The 20,117-nt window shown below is 34.9% G+C and overlaps 1 protein-coding gene across 1 annotated transcript in view; it reads right to left on the reverse strand.

Annotated features, from left to right (window-relative positions):
• Positions 1-20,117, reverse strand: part of ahr1b (aryl hydrocarbon receptor 1b) — a 48,780-nt gene that overhangs the window by 12,034 nt on the left and 16,629 nt on the right. Inside the window, exons 3-4 of the mRNA XM_067398576.1 lie at positions 5,508-5,617; positions 54-143 (exon numbers count right to left, since the gene is read on the reverse strand). Of these exons, the coding sequence (XP_067254677.1) occupies positions 54-143; positions 5,508-5,617 (200 nt within the window). The remainder of the gene's footprint in view (positions 1-53; positions 144-5,507; positions 5,618-20,117) is intronic.

A 20,117-nucleotide genomic window follows, 5' to 3' on the forward strand; every position in this document is an offset into this window, starting at 1 on the left:
TATGATGCATACAGTATGTGTTTATGTAAGAGACTGTTGAGAAGGATAATTACCTGGTGGAATCCTAAGTAATCCTGGATGGTGTGAGAACAGTAGAAAACGATCCCCTCGGCAGTGACCACCAACACAAAGCCATTAAGCGCCTGTGACCATACATTAATGAACAAACAAACAAACAGAAATTGAAACTATTAGTTTACTGGTCATTATAAGTCAGATTTGTTTGTGTGCTTAAAGAGCCCTAAAATGGATTGACAAGTACAGTTTTCCTTCCTGTGTTGAGGTATTTCCTATTAAAACAGGAAGTTGGGTGGAGCATATTAAACAACTATTTTTTGGGAAAATAGTGCTGAGGCTAAATTAAGGTGTAGAGACTGTAGAAGAAACCGGTATCTTATAGAGACCCAGACCTCTAATTATTCAACCATCCAGGGGCTGACAGAACATGGTTATGGGGTGATGCCTAAGGTGGAAAAGATGCTAGACAGCTATCAGCATTGTCCCTGAAGGTCCCGACATTACCCACCAAAGCCGAGGTTGTTCTGACTGGCTTGGTGGGTAATGTCAGCGTATTTGGCGGCAGGTCGAATGAAATGAAATGGATTACACCTAAATTCATGGTGCCCATCTCCCTTTTGGTGCTCTAAGGGGACCGCTCTGCCAACACCATCACCACCACCTCGTGTACTTCAAGGTGCAGCAGTCTCTAGCGAGCCCATATCTCAGTGTTCGTCTGGGGACGTTGCTGAACTGGGATGCTCGCTCCTTCTGAGGAGGGTTCAAGAGCAGTCAGTTTGGTTGTTCCCGGCTGGTTCGCTGCCGGCACCAGATTGGCCGCTCGAGTTACAGAGACTGGTTCCCTTAGTTTTTTGGGAGCGTGGAAGTTTCTGCCAAATATATCTCAATGGGTCCTGCACACCGTAGAAAAGGGTCTTCTTTGGGTCTCACTCACACAGGTTCAATGGGGTCCTGTCCACAGTCGTAGGCTCTGGTTATGGAACAGGAGGTAAAAGCTCTGTTCCTCCTCCTGACAGGGAGTCCATGACATATTGTTCCAAAGAAGGTTGCGCCCCATTTTAGATCTGCATCGTTCAGTAAAGAAGCTCAAGTTCAAAATGCTGACTGTAAAATCATGTCACAAATCAAGTCTGAGGACTGGTTTGTCACAATGATGCATACTTTCATGTATCCATCCTTCCACAACACAAAAAGTTCATGAGGTTCACTTTTGGGGCCGAAGCGTCCCGATATCAGTCTCTTCCTTTTGGCCTAAATTTACCACCTCACACTTTCACCAAGTGTGTGGATGCAGCACTGGCGTCGCTACCATTCCAGGGCATTCACATGCTGAATTATATAGACGACTGGTTAATACTAGCTCAGTTGCAACAGCTGGTGGTTCGGCATTGATGTCGTTCTCACCCACATGAGAGTGTTGGGGTTAAGATTAAATGCCAGGCACAGAGAACCACTTTTGGTGGGAATGGTGTGGGATTTGATGACAATGCAGGCACATCTTTCCCCTGCTTGTATCGATTTCATTCTCGCAGCTGTGAAGCTAAAGCTAGGCCAGTCACTAGTCAACAGTTTCAGAGACTGTTGGGTCTGATGGCAGTGGCATCCAATGTGATACTTTTGGCCTGTTGTACATGAGATCCCTGCAGTGGTGGCTCAAGACCAAGGGGTTTCCCCAAAGGGGCAACCCGTTTTGCATGATCATGGTTACGCACAGGATTCCTTCGTACCTTGGTTATATGGAAGAAGCCTTGGTACTTGTCTCAGGGTCCCATGCTGGGAGTTCCTTGTTTTTGCAAGATGCTAATGACGGATGCTTCCCTCACAGGGTGGGGAGTGATTCTGGATGGTCGCTCGACTCAAGGTCTGTGGAGGGGTCATCATCTCTCTTGGCACATAAACTGCCTGGAGATGATGGCTGTGTTCCTTTCTTTGAAACACTGCCTCTCAGACCCCCTTTGTGTTTAAACTTTGCATCAGGCACATTGAAATAGTTTCTATACTCTAGACCGCGTTATGTTCCTAAGATCCCCACTAATGTGGTGAGATCTATTTTGCTGCAGGCCTTTTGTCCTCCCCCCTTTCAAAAATTCAGACCAGGAGAAAATTAATCTGTGTTGCCCAGTCAGGTCATTAGATGCTTATGTCCACAGAGCTGCCCTGTGGCATAAATCTGATCAGTTGTTTGTCTGTTTTGGGTCATCCACAAAAGAGTTCTCAGCATCTAAGCAGAGAATGAGCACGTGAATAGTTGAGGCTATCTCTCTTGTGTATGAGTTGGCTGGCTAGCCCTCACCTATGGCTGTTCAGGCCCACTCGACTAGGACTAAGACTGCCTCTAAGGGTATTTTTTCAATAGTTTCCCTCCAAAATGTGAGGTTTTATAATCTGGTTTTGGGCTCTACACCAGGGTCTCAGGTGCTTCTGTCTTAGTGCTGCTCTTAACGATTTCACACAAGACAGGCCCTTGTCAGTACAGCGACATGGATGTAAACATTCCTACAGCATCAAATTCTCATATGCAGCACAAGTTCCCTTGAAAGGGAATGTCTGAGGTTACGACTGTAACCATGGTTTCCTGAAAAGGGAACGAGACACTGTGTCACCCTGCATACTTCCTGCATGCCTGTGATCGACTTGTTTCCGCCTATCAGAAGCTAATGCTGTTTGGTCTGGGTATACTTTATACTTTCCTGGTCATGACGTCACCCACCTATGACGTTCCGTCATGCCATTGGACTGATTTTACACGTGCTTCACATCGCAATCACGCAGAGGCGTTCCCACAGTGTAGAAATCTCCGAAGCAGTGTTTCGTTCCCTTTTCAAGGAACCATGGTTACAGCCGTAACCTGAGACGTTATCTGCAAATGATGGCTAATGGCTAAAAGATGTGCACTAAAAGCCCCAAAACTTCAATCTTGTTTTCTAGTGAACTTAAATATACACTCACTGATAGAAGTTTTACAGGTAGAGGTTTTGCAATTAGAAAACCTTTGGTGAATACACACACTGAATTGTTCATTTAAATGATTTTTTTCAGAACTTTTTTAAAACCTAGCCAAAATTGCATCGCAAGAAGTTTGGTTGCAAATATCCAATGCTAGACAAAGAAAAAAAAAAGAAAAAAAAAGAGGACTAGATAAAGAACAAACAAAAAGATGAGGACTATACAAAGAAACTAATGATTAAACAGGACATACCTGGAATCAGTGAACAATGACATGAAGAAAGAACAACTTCAAAATTAAAGTACCCATTATAAAAGTTCACTCCGATAATAATAATAAAAAAAACAACAACATGAATTGGGCATGTATAATATTGAGAAATATTAGCTATATGTGTATTGTTAAACCAGCCAAATACTGTAGATTTTGATTAAAGATTCTAAACATAAATGCTCAAATAAAACCACAGACAGTTATTGAGAAAGTAAATATTGACCATTTCATGCTGTCATTAAACACTTCATGTGAACATGTGCTGTGTGTATTTTTGTGGAAGGGATTTTACAGCTCATCACCATCTGGAGGGCTCTGAATGTGGATCTGTGATTATGGTAATCTAATGCATCGACAGCACAAACCATACAAAAACAAACGTTTATGGCTATACTGTGGAGTCACTATAAATATCTACTATCTAATATCGACAAAAGCCTAGAGCACAGAACTGGTAATCAGGGTTAGACTGAGTGTGGACAGTCTAGTGTCTGACATTCAAATGTGTATGTTAGAATACATGAAAAAACAAATGCACTATACATAATACATACATACATATATGGTGCATCTACTATATATATATAGGTACCCAATTGGGTACCCAATATAGGTACCCAATTTTTTGGAGAAGGCTTTTAAATATAAAATAAAACTAAATTAGTAGTAAATTCTGAAACCATGGCTAACATTAGATGTTGACATCAGGCAAAAAAAAAGTACATTGTAAACATTGTAGAAAATGGTTCTTTTAATAAGATTCATAATAAGACAACAAACACAGCACAGTCCCTAAGTTCAGCACTGCATCCTCTGGGACTTCCGTCTGAGCGTAAATAAGGGCTCTCTTGAAATCCTATCAATGTTTTATGTAGGCTGTGCTTGTGTTTGTGTTGCAAACATACTGATCTAGAACCACTCTCTGCTTTCTAAATGCAAACTGAATCCTTTAAACTAACATGATATGATGAGGCAACAAACAATAAATCACTAAATAATCTCTTTCATGTTAATCTTCGATTGTCTTTTAAATATATGCACAAAGAAATGTGCTGCAGTGTGTTAACATAACGCAATAAGCCACAAGATTCAGTGTGCGTAACCCCATCATAAATCACACGGCAGTTTATGGGGTTATATCGTCCATCACCCCTCTCATTTGCCTGAACATCTGCATTGTATGCCAACATAAACACATACTCATTCATACATGCACACCTGGTCCAAACACACTCAGAAAACATGGCCAAGTAGCAGCACTCAGTATAAATATTTCGGCTTGTTGGTTGGCAGAACAGCCCACACTGGGCTCTCGTGGGGCAGGAGGGGGAGGGGGCAGCAGTCAGGAAGCATTACTATCAAATATGTACCACTGCATCATTCACAGTCCAACACACACAACAATACACAACACAGGGGAGTGAGTGAGAGAGAGAGAGAGAGAGAGAGAGAGAGAGAGAGAGAGAGAGAGAGAGAGAGATTAAGTATGAAGCAGAGAAACAATAGAGGTAAAACAGAACATGATAGATAGATAGATAGATAGATAGATAGATAGATAGATAGATAGATAGATAGATAGAGACAGATAGATAGATAGATAGATAGATAGATAGAGACAGATAGATAGATAGACACAGATAGATAGATAGACACAGATAGATAGATAGATAGATGGATAGATAGGCAGACAGATAGACAGATGGAAGGATTGATTGATCAAAGTAAATGTTAGGAAAAATATACATAAGAAGGAAAGAAGGAAAAATATATAAAAAAAAATGAAGGAAGGGAATAGAAAGGAAGGAAAGGAAATAGAGGAAAAGATCATGTTAAAGCATGAGTGAGAAAATTAAAAAAGTGTAGACAAGAAAAGAAAGAAGGATGGAAGGAAGAAACAACAGGAAGGAAAGGTAAAAGATGATAGAGGTAGAGAGAATGGCTGAGGAAATGAAAAAGACGTGAGTGGACAGGTGTTTCAAACTCCTCAGAACTGCTGTCACAGGATGGACAGAGCAAAACTTTAAAAGTAAAAAAAAAAAATGAGAGAATACTTTTACCTCTTATTTTATCCTTCTTTTATAATACATGAGAGCTCTATCTGTGCATTATTCATGCATAAGTGTCTGAAACGAGAACAAGGCCGGGCAGAAATAGCCTCTCCTCTTTTCTCCTTCCTTGAGGGCACAGCTTTAAACGACTCTTTATAACATGCTATGAAGGCACAGGGACACCATAAACATGTACACACACATGTGTTTTTACTTCTGACCTGTAGTAGGAGCTCTCCCTCATGCAGCCAGCCATCAACTGTTGCTTTACTGTTGTCACGGTTACTGTTGTTTGCAGACAAACCATTGCAGTTGTGGTTTTTCAGTGCAACTGTTGACAAAAAGAGAGAGAGAGAGAATTATACATACAACATATCTTGTACAGTACAACTATAGTTAGTAGTGTTTGCCAAGTTAAGCATCACTACTATTTAAACAAACCACTAACCTTAAAGGGATAGTTCACCCTAAAATGAAAATTAAGTAATCATTTACTCACCCTGGAGATGTTCTAATTCCGTATACCCTTATTTCTTTTTCAGACCATAAACAAATTTTTTAAAAATATCCTACTGGTGCTTGTTCATATAATGGCAGTGAATAGTGAATAGCACCCACCTTTTTAACTCTTTCCCTGCCAACGTTACCAGCCAACACCAGCGTTTTTGATCATTTTCACAAAAATGTAATGGCCGCCAGAATATTTTGAGGTATGAATATCTGAACATTCAACATATCAAAAGAAAGGGCAGAGTCTCTGCTTTTAAACAAAAACAAATCAAAACAAAACGTTTTATTCTAGCTTCATGCATTCTTTATTTATTAACAATTGAATGTGGGTAAGTTTCATAAAAAAGCACCATAAAAATCTGAATTTTTTTTCCTCCGAAGAATTCAACGTGCATAACCAATGCTTTTATCGTTTGTTTATGCAGAAGTTGCATAACAACACTCCCTACCATATAACAGTGAAAACATGGAAAGAGAAAAAATTGTCAATGACTGGAAAGCGTTGTCTCATAAACGATGGAAAATGCCGTCAATGGTGGGGAAAGAGTTAAAAAGATGTAAAAGTATCACAGAATGCCATATATTCCAAGTGTTCTGGGGATATATGATATCGTTTTGGAAAATAACAAATGGAAATTTAATTGTTAAATGTTATTTAATGAAAATTCTGACCTTTTTCTGTGCATGGCTGCGCGTTCATGTGACTCTATTAGTTGCAGTTCACTCTGACTCACCCAGAAAAAGCACACGTTATGAGAAATCAAGATTGATAAAACACAAAATTAAATTCAATCCATGTATTTTCTTATCTGAGATGAATATTCGTCACAACAAAAAATGATCACGCTAATAGAGTCTCATGAGCGTGCATGTTGCACAGTCGTGCACAGAAGACCAACGGCCAAGGTCAGGATTTTCATTAAACAATACAATCATTTTTGGTTTGTTTTTACCAAACCCTATCGTATACCCCCAGAACACTTGGAATATACAACATGCGTTGCATGGGACCATTCTGTGAAACTTTTGTGTCTTTTTTAAAAGTTTGATGCTGGTCGCTATTTACTGCCATTAAGTAGATAAGTGCGAGTGGGAAATCTTCTTTTTTTTTAATTCTAATTTTGTGGTCTGAAAAAGAACGAAGAGCATATGGCATTAGAATAACACCAAGGTGAAAAAATGATTTTAAATTTTTATTTTAGGGTGAGCTAACCCTCTAAGTAATACACATTTGGGTGAAACACTTTCTCAAAATTTTGAGGTTATGAAAACAACACAATTCTCCATGCAACATAATTCTCACAAATTTACTTATCAGAAGAAAAAAAAAAGGCTCAAATATTGCTCTTTTATAGCTCAAAAGACTTAATGGAGATCTTAAGTATGTTTCATTTAAAGGTATAATATGTAAAATTTTTGCAGGAAAATATCCAAAAACCACTAGGCTAGTGTTATATATTTTGTCCAGCTGATTACAAACAATATCTCTAATGTTTTCAACTACTTGTAAATCATGAGAAAATTCCCATTCTAAACAGTGACACGGGGCAGTGCAGTCGCCTGTCAATGACATCAGTTACCTTTGTTACCGCCTTTGCTGACGTAGAAACCAACAGTGCCGTGGACAAATGCGGAAGTAGTGTCTAGCGTCCAGCAAACCACTAGTTTGCTTCAAGCAGTTCCTTATTTACTTCTTGCACGTTTTATGATGGATTGTGTTACTTATTTATGGAACATAATTACTGTTTACCATCTGCCGCTGGTTCTGTCGACAAGGACAGCTCCCGTAAACTCATGACCGGAAAAGCGGAAGCGGCGCCGGCGACTGTGTCATAATAAAAGTCCCGCTGCTCGTGAGGCGTGTGTTGATCAATCGCTCCAGCTCCTCGTTCAGCTCCCGCAACACTCGGTCCTGCTCTGCTTCATACTACAGTAACGTTAATAATCGCATCCACGAACATGAGTTCTTCTAGACTCCAATCCCTATTCTTTTGCACCGTCCATTGAGATGGAGACCACGTCCCAAGTTTCCGCTCTAAAACCTGGCGTCATCAAACTACGCCTTTGTTTTGAATAGGCTTCTAGCGACCTCTAGCGGAAAAAAATATCACAAATTGTACCTTTAACTATCAACTTTATCTCAGGTGTTTCTCACAAAAGTCATCAAGATACATGCAAATAGACACAAATGAGACATTTTTTGCCAATAAGAGTATAGAGATAAAAAAAATAACATGGTTAGCACAGCTCACATTAAGTCTTTGATGAGAAATAGTTGAGTTCATATTGAGATCGCTGACTTTATTACAGATTTTACAAAATCTGAGTAGAGTTTGAGACACTGAGATCTCTTGAATTTTTAGAAGAGACAAGAATCAAAGCATAATCTTATAAGCAGGGGATCTTACACAAATGTTTTTATTTGATCTCAATTGAATCTGTAAAGGAGAAACAATTCAGATAGCATTTGAGGTTCAGTTCAATTATATTATATTCACTTAAAGATGACTCAAAAATAACAGTTTGTTTTCAAACAGGTTTCCCACACACTCTGCCATTGGTCAGTCAGACAGAAAGCCCTGCCCCAAACTCTGCCACTGTTGCCATGCCAGGCTGGTAGGAATTCATAAACAGAGCAATGTTTCGCTAGCACCACAGAAACACACGCTGCGTCCAAAATCAAATACTTCCCTGCTGTACAGTATGCAAAAAACAGTATGCCAACAGAGTAATATGTCCAAATTCATAGTAATCGAAAAACAGTAGGTGAAAAGTCCCCAGATGACCTACTCCTTCCGGCGAGATTCTGAAGTGCGCATTCGATGGACACTTTACTATCCCATGAGGCCACGGGAAAGGATTTATGAATAGAGGTGAAGCGAACTGACACCGGTAGGTCACGTGACAGTAACAGTAACAACATGGCGTATGTAGTACATACGGATTACATGCATACTACACACATTCATACTAATCATAATCAAATATATTTAATTCATAATCAAATATAGTACTCAGACAGTATATGATTTCGGACGCACCAACAGTGTTTATATCTCAAACTACAAATAAGTAACGTATTATTAAACTGGCACAAAAAAGTATTTTATCATCCAATAATCATTTTAATTGTTATTTAAGATACATCTTACTTTCTTTTCAAGGTATTTAGTATTTAATACGGTGCACTCTAAAAATGATTCAGTGCCGTTTTCATCTTGGCCAGTAATGGATTTGGTCTGTGTGTCCCTCTTTCAGGACAAGACAAACTCTTTTGAGCATTAAAGGAGGAACTGACCTACAAACGACAGGGGAAATGGAGAGAGACAGGCCAGGAGAACAGGGACATGAAAAGCTTTTTCACTGAGAGAGAGACAGAAAGAGAGAGAGAGAGAGAAAAAAGAAAAGAGGAAGCACTTTTCACTTGTGCGAACATACGTGGAAAACGCATTTGGGCACGGTGAGAGAAAGGTCACCTCGTTCTCGCTCGTTACTGTCTGGCAGCGACATAAGCAAATGTGTCATATTTTATTAGCATCTTGGGGTTTATTTTAAAACTGTGAAGTGCTCAGCACAGTTTCAAACATTTGTTTATTGATATCGTCCAAAAACGTCCCCAATAGTTGAACTACTACTTGCGCCACTTATTCACGTAAATTAAATCCCACTCAAGCAAATGTCTCTTGATGTCATGCAAACTCGAATTTAAGTTCATTTGACGATTACATGGGGCTCCTTTTTATGCTCCCTTGCCGACCTCTGACCCTTTCAATAGACACGCAACCTATCATGACCCCTGACCCCGTCGAGCCGTGATGCAATCAGTGCAAATGAGGTTGACCTTATTTCCTGGGACATGAGGATGTCATCAAGAAGAAAGATGTGATTACAGACTTTGATGTTAAGACTCTTTTTTTTTTCCTTTTTTTCCCCATAGAATAGTTCTCGGATTGAGTTTTTTAAACCAATTTTTATTGTTTTATTTTTAATTATTATGACAAACATGACTTTTTTTTTTTTACATTTATTCTTAAAACAAGAAAAAACAATTTGGTAAAGTAGTAAAAAAAATAAACAATTCATAAAACATTTTTACCATGTTTAAATCCATTCCAGTATAAAAACGTCTGCACATATTTTGCCTTGACTGGTTAACCACTTTCTAATAAAGCGGTTCGACTTCTACTGCTTTAGTGTGTTTCCCATTTACCCTTCAAAAAGCCTCATAATGTACTCTGCTGTAGCGTGAAATAAGCACAACAAATATCAGCGTTTACATTCGCCATGGGTGTCAAACTCATTTAACCCTAACTCATTGTAGGTTGAGGGCTGTGTGAACAAAACATCACATTAGGGGGGCCACAACAATTTTTTTTTTTAATTTATGTTTTTGTTAAATCTAGGTCTCCCCATGGAGAACTGATGCTCTTCTGGAGTTAATAAAGTCCAGAATCAACTTCAATGCTGATGTTCTTTGAGTATTATTTATATACTATTATAGTATTTATTAATAGCTTTTATTTTTAGATTTTCACGTTTCAATTTAATTTTAGTGGACGTTTTTGTCGTTTTGTTATGTGCTTTTGCCATTATTTCTTTTAAATATTTCTATTTAGTATTTTTTGTACTTCAACTTTAACTAATTTATTCTTATACAGTAATTTTCATGTAAGATTTTTAGGTTTATGTTTTTTTTTCTAATACTTATATTTTATTTCAGCTTCATTTCAATTATCGAAAATTATTTTTAAAAGTTTTAGTTAACATTAACAACACTGGATTTAATACCCTAATACTGGGGTAAAATGAAAGGGGAAACATTGAATTAAAGCAACACTTAATTTACTCACTTAATTTGCAAGATATATATATATTAGGGCTGTTCAAGGATAACCGTGGTTATCGTGTACAAAATAAGAGTCTGTGTTTACGTAATATATGTGTGGTTTTTTTGTGTATAATTATTATGTATATATAAATACACACACATACATGTATATATTTAAGAAAAATATCTTGTATTTCTATACAAATATTTACATTTATATATAATTTAAATATATAAAAATATAAATATATTCATATATTTATACATATAGCTTATATTTCTTAAATATATACATGTATGTGTGTGTATTTATATATACGTAATAATTATACACAAAACAAACACACATAATATATATATATATATATATATATATAAATATAAATAATATTAATATTATTATTATTAATGCAACAATATTGGAAATAAAAAAGAAAACTGATGTCTGTAACCAACACATGTTAATATAAATTTCAATACCACATTCATTTTCATTAGTAACTAATATTTATATAATATTAATATTTACATATTAATATTAATTACATAATATTAAAATAAATAAATATTATCATTATTATTATTATTTATCAAACATTAATAACCATTAAATATTAGCATATACTTTTTTTTTTTTGTTGCGTTTAACGCGTATAGTCGACAATGTTGCCAAAATGAAAAAAAGTTTACATTTTACATTTTTTACATTTATTCATTTGGCAGACGCTTTTATCCAAAGCGACTTACAAGTGAGGAATACAACAAGCGAGTCGCCATGACGAGGCAAATAGACAAGAAGTGCTCATAATACAAGTTATAGGCAGTGCTCAGATTATCCTAAGCTACAATAGAGAGGGATTAGAGGAAGTGAAAGGATAGGAATAAGAAGTTTTTTTTTGTTTTTTTTTTAATTTATTTTTTTAAATGAGGTTAAGTGCTCACAAAAGAGATGGGTTTTCAGCTGTCTTTTGAATATTGCCAGGGATTCCGCATTCCGAATGAAGGCAGGAAGATCATTCCACCAGCAAGGGACAGTGAATGAGAATGTTCTGGAAAGTGATTTTGTGCCTCTCTGTGATGGTACCACAAGCTTTCGCTCCTTTAATGTCCTTTAAGTTTTACAATTTTAGTTGATAATGGTGTTGTGTAAAAGTTAAAATTAGCTCAAACATTTTCAGTATAGTAACATGAAAAAGCAGTAAGTGTTTTTTGTCAATTTTGATAAATAATATAACAGCATAATACACACAAAAAATGTGTGTGTGTGTTTTTTTTGTGCTGACTGTTTATAATCACTTTCATTAATATCTGGCAAAGGCAGCCATTTTGACGTAGTGCATTTGAAGATTCGCAAACAATCTTCACAGCGCATGTGCGCACTTACCTTTGCTAGTATAGTAAAGTATCTGCCTGTCAGTCACACAAATGTTTTTAGCATAGCATATTTCAAGAGATTAGGCTTTATTATGACCGTAACAAGCATAGCAGAAGTTAGTGGCAGTGATGAAAACAGGAGGCTAAGAGCATTTTAGTGCCCCTGACAACCCTCCTTATATGCTTCAAAGACCGACGGGATGTTTAAGGCCCTTTTCCCATGATCTTTAGCTCCTGTCTCATAGAGCTGGAGACAAAAGGTGAAGGGCCACAGCCAAACAGAGACCGAACTCTGCACGCAACCACACCATGAATGTATGCCAATGACACTGAGCCATTTACACAAGCAAATGACCAACAAATCAACATTTAAAATGAAGAGATACATACAGGTCAAAGTTCACATTTAAAAAAAAAAATATAATCAATAAAATAAAAACATAAATAAAATTATGCATAATAATAATAATAATAATAATAATAATAATAATGAATAAAAAAAAAAAATAAAAAAATAAAAAAATATATATATATATAGCCTATTTATAAGACCATTACATTCTGCATTGCAAAATAATCTTAATGGCCTAAAAACAGGCTTTATTTTCTTAAACGCCGCTATAAACTCTTGAAATTAACATGATGTCGTTGTACATTAGGTGACAGATGAGTAAGCGATTCCCTTCGGAGGGGATTCAGAGGGTTTCCGGGCTGTTCGCATGCTTGTGCTATGGGGGTTTGACTGTGTTTATGTAGCGGGCCCAATGTGGGTCACTGCACATTGAGTCTGTGGGGACGGATGCTCTGGAAAACCTGCACTAAATGTTTTGGCTTGGTTTCTTGTGGTTTTACCGACAGAGTAAAAACACCCGTTGGGGAAATATGAATGAAGTAGCTCAAATGTCACTATAATAAAGTGGAAAAATAAAGAGTTACAATACATTTATGACAAAATGTCAGCATGATAAAGAGGAAAAATAAAAAGCTATATTATATATATATATATATATATATATATATATTATTTTTTTTTAAATATTTATATTTTTAAATATTTATAGCTTTTTATTTCACATATAGCGCTTGCTTATAACACTAAAATGTAATTTGTTTTGGTTGAATATTATTATTGTATTTTAAATACGATTTTCTCTGTGTCATTTATAAATGACGAAACACATATACATATACAGTTGTGGTCAGAATTATTGGCACCCTTGATAAATATGATCAAAGATGAGTGAAAAAATAAATCTGCATTGTTTATCCTTTTGATCTTTAATTAATAAAATTAGCAAAAATCGAATCTTTCATTGAAGGAAAAGAATTGAAAGTGGGGAAAAATCACATTATGAAATAAATGTTTTTCTCCAAAACACGTGGGCCACAATTATTGGCACCCTTTTATTCAATACTTTTTGCAACCTCCTTTTGCCAAGATAACAGCTCTGAGTCTTCTTCTATAATGCCTGATGAGTTTGTAGAACACCTGACAAGATTTCAGAGACCATTCCTTCATGCAGAATCTCTCCACATCCTTCAGATTCCCAGCTCCATGATGGTGCTTCTTCTCTTCAGTTCACTCCACTCATTTTCTTTAGGGTTCAGGTCAGGGAGCTGGGACTACCATGGCAGAAGCTTCATTTTGTGCTCAGTGACACATTTTTGTGTTTGTTTTGTTGTTTGTTTAGGATCATTGTCCTGATGGAAGATCCAACCATGGCCCATTATTGGATTTCTAGCAAGTGGTCAGGCTGGACAATTTCATGTTCATGATCACCCTGGTGTGCTAAAAAAAATGTAAATATGAATGGGAATATACTTAAAAGATATTTTACTAATTTATTAAAAAACATTTATTCCGTAATGTGATTTCCCCCCCTCTTTCAATTCTTTTCCTTCAATGAAAGTTTAGATTTTTTGCTAATTTTATGAATTAAAGATCAAAAGAATAAACAATGCAGACTTATTTTTACAGTCATCTTTGTTCATATTTACCAAGGGCGCCAATAATTGTGACCACAACTGTGTGTGTGTATATATATATATACACACACACACACAGACCTTTAAGAATAAAATAAAAACAATCCAATTAAAAACAATTAAAACAATATATTTATATATTAATATAAAAAAATATATTAAAAAATTACAATAAGCAATTGTGTGTGTGTGTGTGTGTGTATATATATATATATATATATATATATATATATATATATATATATATATATATATATATATATATATATCTATATATATATATATATATATATATATATATATATATAATACACACACATATATAGTTTATATATTAGTTTAAAACACGAGAATATTTTTAGAAAAATAAAGAGTTAAAATAATTACATATTGTTTTACTGACAGTTTCAATACAGCTGAAGGAAATAGCTGAGGTTGCATTTGAACAAATTTCAATAAAATAAAATGTCATTCTTTCTAATGCTAAAAGATTGTAAGACTAAAGAAAGCTGTGTGGTGTTATGTTTCATGAGGAAGATAAAACGAGAGAATGAGAAAGGCATAGAGAGAAAGAGGCTATGTTGGGTATCAAATATTAACACTTGACCCTCTGAGCGGTGCGTCACGTGTTGATGACATCACGGTAGCAGATGTGGACGTCTGCGAGTGTCTCGAGGGGTTGGGAAGATCAGGGAAGATTCTGCTGGGCTCGGCTGAATAGAGCCCTCTAGATAGAGAGCGACAGCCAGCAAACGATAAAAACATCACAACAGACCCATCTCTTTGCGCACACAGATGAACGACTCACAAGGAAAAGAATCACCCCACTCCCTCTCTTTTTTACTCCCTCTTCTTATTCTTCCGCAACATCTCAGTCAGTTGTGACTAAGCGCATATTCTTGCTGCTAAACGTGAACGTAGCTAAACTCACTCATACAAATGAAATAAACTAAACTTGACACTAAAAACATTCCTACTGCTCATTATTTCATTATTTTTTGAACAAGATTAAAATATGTAAATGCTAATATAAAAGTATTAACTAAAATGTAGCTAATATGATACCTTGAAAACTAAAGTTTGGTTTTATGATCAGGTTTTTGTTGTCCAGCAAAGCTAGTTTGCTAGTCACATTAACACTCAGGCCTAAAAAGAAACCCAGATACAGAATTAGATGTCAAACCATCATTTATATTAGCATTAATCTTGCAAAATTAATGATTTATTCATGAAAGGGTGGGATTTCAATTTATTTATAAAGCATAATTAAAAACAACTACCGGTGACCAATGTGCTGTACAAAAATAAATAACAACCATTAAATAAAATTCAGACAAAGACACAAGTAAACCAGAAAGCATAGAATGAGTCAGATATAAATTATGAGCCAGATCAAATAAAAATTATTTTAACATTTATTTAAAAATAGATAATGTGGGAGCAGTTCTGAAAATGCCTGATCACCCCTAGACTTTAGTCTGCTTTTAAGGAGAACTGAGAGCTTCAGACTGGCAGACCTAAGCGCTCTCCCTGGTTGCTGGTCTATCAACAAGTTGGAGAGGTATTGGGTTGCTAAACCATTTAAAGATTTAAAAACCAACAAGAGCACTTTAAAATCAATTCTGTGGCACACAGGTAACCAATGTAAAGACCGTAGAACAGGGGTGATATGCTCACGCTTAACACTCCGGCAGCCACATTTTCAACCATCTGAAGGCGGTTTAAAGAAGATTGACTAATCCCCAAATAGAGAGAGCTGCAACAGTCAAGCCTAGTGGTGATAAAAGCATGGATAACCCTTTCAAAATTATTTAAATAGAGAAAGAACTTCATTTTTACCAGGACTCGCAATTGGAAGAAACTTGATTTTACGACTTAATTAACTTTGCTGTCTAGTAAAACACACAGATTTTCCATATGGCCTAACATCATGCCAAGATTTAAGTTTGGTATATACTGTGGGCATCAGAAGGGGAAATACCACAATATCCATTTTGCTCTTATTCAGACTAAAGAAATGTATGGACATCCATGCTTTAATATCCAATAGGCAAGCAACTACAGGGTCTAAACCATTTATATGTTTCAAAGAAAGATATATTTGTGTCGTCCGTGTAACAATGCTGACTTATACCATACTTTTGTAAAAATGAATTGTTGGTTTAACTTAAAAAAAGTAAGTTACCTGGTTGCCTTCAAATTTTTACAATACAATGAAGGCAATTGATTTAATCAGCAGAAACTCAAAATATGATGTTATCTGAACTACATTAATTATCTAAGTGGAGTTTTCAAAAGAACAAATCATGAAAATAATGTTTTACAGTGTAAGCGGGAGAAAAGAACATTGTGGTCTATAGTATCTAAAAGTACAGAATCCCCAGAGTTGATGGCTAGAACATCATTTAAGAATGAAATTTCCTAAAGCCCGATTAAAACATCAAAGATTTTGCATTCGATCAAAGAACTACTTTGTCTAGAATTTTAGCTAAAAATGAAAGGCTAGAAATAGGTCTAAAATTAGATAAGCCTGAAGTATCTAAATTAGGCCTTTTAAGACCGAGGCATGTTTTAAATAGTCAGGAACAACTCCTAACTCAAGGCATTTATTAATCAAATTTAAAAGTGTCAGACCAACTACATTGAACACTTGTTTAAGTAACATAAGGGTGAACCAGTTGGTTTTAGTTGACTTACAATGTTGTGTAAGAAAGAAAGAGAAATAGAATGTTCTGCCTAATCTCAGATATCTTATTAAGAAGACTGAAGGTCAAATGAACTCAATGACAGTTGGAATTGGATGTAATGGCTACTGAGAATTGGATGTAATGGCTACTGAAACATTTAAGATAGAGTTTGATTGATTCTGATGAGTAATTATAGTTTAAAGCTGTATATATGAGCATTTTTTAGAAGTCCTGGAACAACAACTGATATTTTTTATTTCACTATTTTAATTTAGTCCAAATAATCACGTTAACTGTGACAAGATTATATGATTAATCACGATTAAATATTTACTTGATTGACAGCCTTTAAAATAGCAAGTAATAAGTGAATAATGGAATATAAAAAATATATAAATTACAATTAAAATATTAAATTAAATTACCTTAATTGTAAGTTATGAAATGGAATTCAACTGATATATTTATATTCACAGATTAACTATATCATTGCATTTAAATATTTTAGTCTGTTGATAGCCTTAAAAACAAAAATAAATATAGAAGAATTATGCATGAAAAATTCATTCTGTATTTGAATCTGTTTATGTTTCCATAAAACATAATAAAATAAAACAATAGCCTAACTAGAAGACTTATGCATAAAATAAAATTGATTGCAAAATAAAATATTTTAATCGATTGACATTCGAAAAGAATTATGTACCAAATAAAAATGCATTGAAATTTCATTAAATATTTTACTCGATTGACAGCTATAAAAACAAAACAAAAAAGGAATAAAATAACAGCCTAACTAGAAGAATTATGCATACAATAAAAATGAATGAGAAATAAAATATTTTAATAAGTTGACAGTAAAAAAAAACAACAACAATAATTGAATAAAAAATAAATCAACAAATTTGCACAACAAGAAGAATTGTGCATAAAATAAAAATGCATGATAAACTCATCCCACCATCCCTTCAACAGGTGCGGTCCTCGGCTAACGATATATAGAGCAGAATCATTAGTGTGCACTTCTGTCTGACAGCTGGATACCATTGAACAACATCTGTCTCCTTCACTAAAAACACTGCAGAAAGCCAGCTAGTCACACACACACAGTTAGAAATTTAGTGTGTACATGTACACAGCATGTCCGTTCACTGGATGTGATCCTAACTGTGTGTGTGTGTGTGTGTTTCTCCTCAAAGCAGAAATCTCGTCCACATTCCGATCTATTGTAGTGTGACAGCGGGGCGGCAATGAGCGGAAACGCGTCAAACAGAGACAGAGGCCTCGATCAGGGGCTGTTTTTGGATTTTTTTCTCCTTCTCTGATGTAGTGTTATTGCTGTAATTACCTAGAAAAACAGAAACACTCCTGATTATAATAAAACTGTTTGTTGGCTGCTCTATAGGATACAATAAGGAAATTCATTTAATGGGAATTTTTTTGTGGAACCTAATGCATTAACTATGACAAAATTATATACTTAATCACAATTCAAAATTTTAATTGTTTAACACCTTTAAATATTCAAAATAATGAATAAATTAAGCTAACTAGATCAATCTGAAATTCAACCAATGTGATTTGACAGATGTGTGTTTATCAAATATATAATGGAAATTAAAGATATTCATCAACAGATAGCCCTAAAAAATATTAGTCAACAGACAGCCCTAAAAAAGGAAATAAATAAAATTTATGACAAAATAAATTAAAACACAGGTGTATATTATTTATATAATCAATGTTTTTAAAGTATTTTGATTGACTGATAACCCTAAAAATTGCGCTAAATAAAATTAATTAAAAAACAAAAATAAGTGTGCATATTAAATATATAATGGCAATTAAATATATGAATCAAATGACAGCCAAATGAAAACACAGATGTGTGTATATAATCTATAATATTTAAAAAAAAAAACATTTTAAACAATTGATAGCCCTAAAAATAATGATAAATAAAAATAATGAAAAAATAGGTGTGCATATTAAACATAATGGTAATTAAATATATTATTCAATTGACAGCCCTAATAATAATCCATACAAATGAATAATAAAATCAATAATACATTTTTATATAAATTAAAACACAGATTCATGTATATTATCTATATAATCACAATTTTTAAAAAAGCATTTGAATCAATTGATAGCACTAAAAATAATGATAAATAAAATTAATAAAAGATTTAAAAATAAGTGTGTATATCATATATATTGACAGCCCTAATAATAATAATAATAATTAATTAACATAAAAATTAGAATAAATGAACTTAACTGCAGATGTTACAATCCAAAGTTCAATCAAATTTGTTAAAACCATGAAATGTTGATCATTATGCGATTCATTCAGTTTAATCGACCACCGTTCACATAGTCAAGAAATAGTTTGGCAGGGTCCGAGAATAAAATGGGTCCAAAAGGTGTCAGTTCCCATTTAAAACAAGCTGTAAAGATGTGAACCTTTGGCTTCATTTGATACATCACAGATGTTCAAGTACTTTATTAACAGAATGTTTTTCATTCCATTAATTCAAAGTACTGGAGTCATAAATATCATATTTGTTGACATCACCATGGTATCTGATCTATAAACAGATCAAATTTGAAATATCTTCACTGGCCATGACTGGGAACCATCTAGCTCTTCAAATACAGAGATACCTAGTATGTCTGTCCAAACAAATGAACAATTAAGCTCAGATGTGAATCATTCCAAACGGGATTTCTGTTATGTGGCAATTCAGCGTATCTGATCCAGCGAATCTGATTACATCACGGCTCACACTATTCCTGGAAAAGCAGATGAACAAACAAAACCACACACAAATATTCACAAGAGGAGATCTTTGAATTAGCGAGGCATTAAGGGCAGCAGTTACCTTTAAAAACCCTTAAATACCCATGATACATTTCCTCCAAGTGAATTTAGACCTAACCAGACTGCCACTTAACCAAGACATTTAACACTAAGTTGTGCCATTCCAGTGGTTATTTTTTAGATTATTTTGACAAAATGGCCACCACCATCATTAAAGTGATCCCACCTAGCATGAAGCTTAGCATGAGCATAACACATAATTCTCTTTAAAATGTTTTAGCCATAAAAAAAGCAAGCTTCAGAATTAGTGCCAAAAGACAAAGAGAACAAAACTATTTGTTATACACAATATATTTCAAACATCATTAAAAACAAATGACAGCTGTCAAGTAGCCCAAAGACTTAAAGTACAGTCCAATGCTTGGCTCCATCGATGTCTGTTCTGAAATTTATAGGACTGAGCTTAAGTTTAGCTGTCTTTAGTTGTGCCAAACTAGCTAAAATGACCAGCGCATGAGCTCACATTATGATCGTAACACTAAAGCACCCAATAAAATGAAATGAATGTGAAGACAGTCCAGAGTACAGTTACGTTTCCCCCGCTGTTTTGAAGTATGAA

The sequence above is a fragment of the Chanodichthys erythropterus genome, chromosome 10 (genome assembly GCF_024489055.1).
Source record: "Chanodichthys erythropterus isolate Z2021 chromosome 10, ASM2448905v1, whole genome shotgun sequence".
Classification (NCBI taxonomy): Eukaryota; Metazoa; Chordata; class Actinopteri; order Cypriniformes; family Xenocyprididae; genus Chanodichthys; species Chanodichthys erythropterus.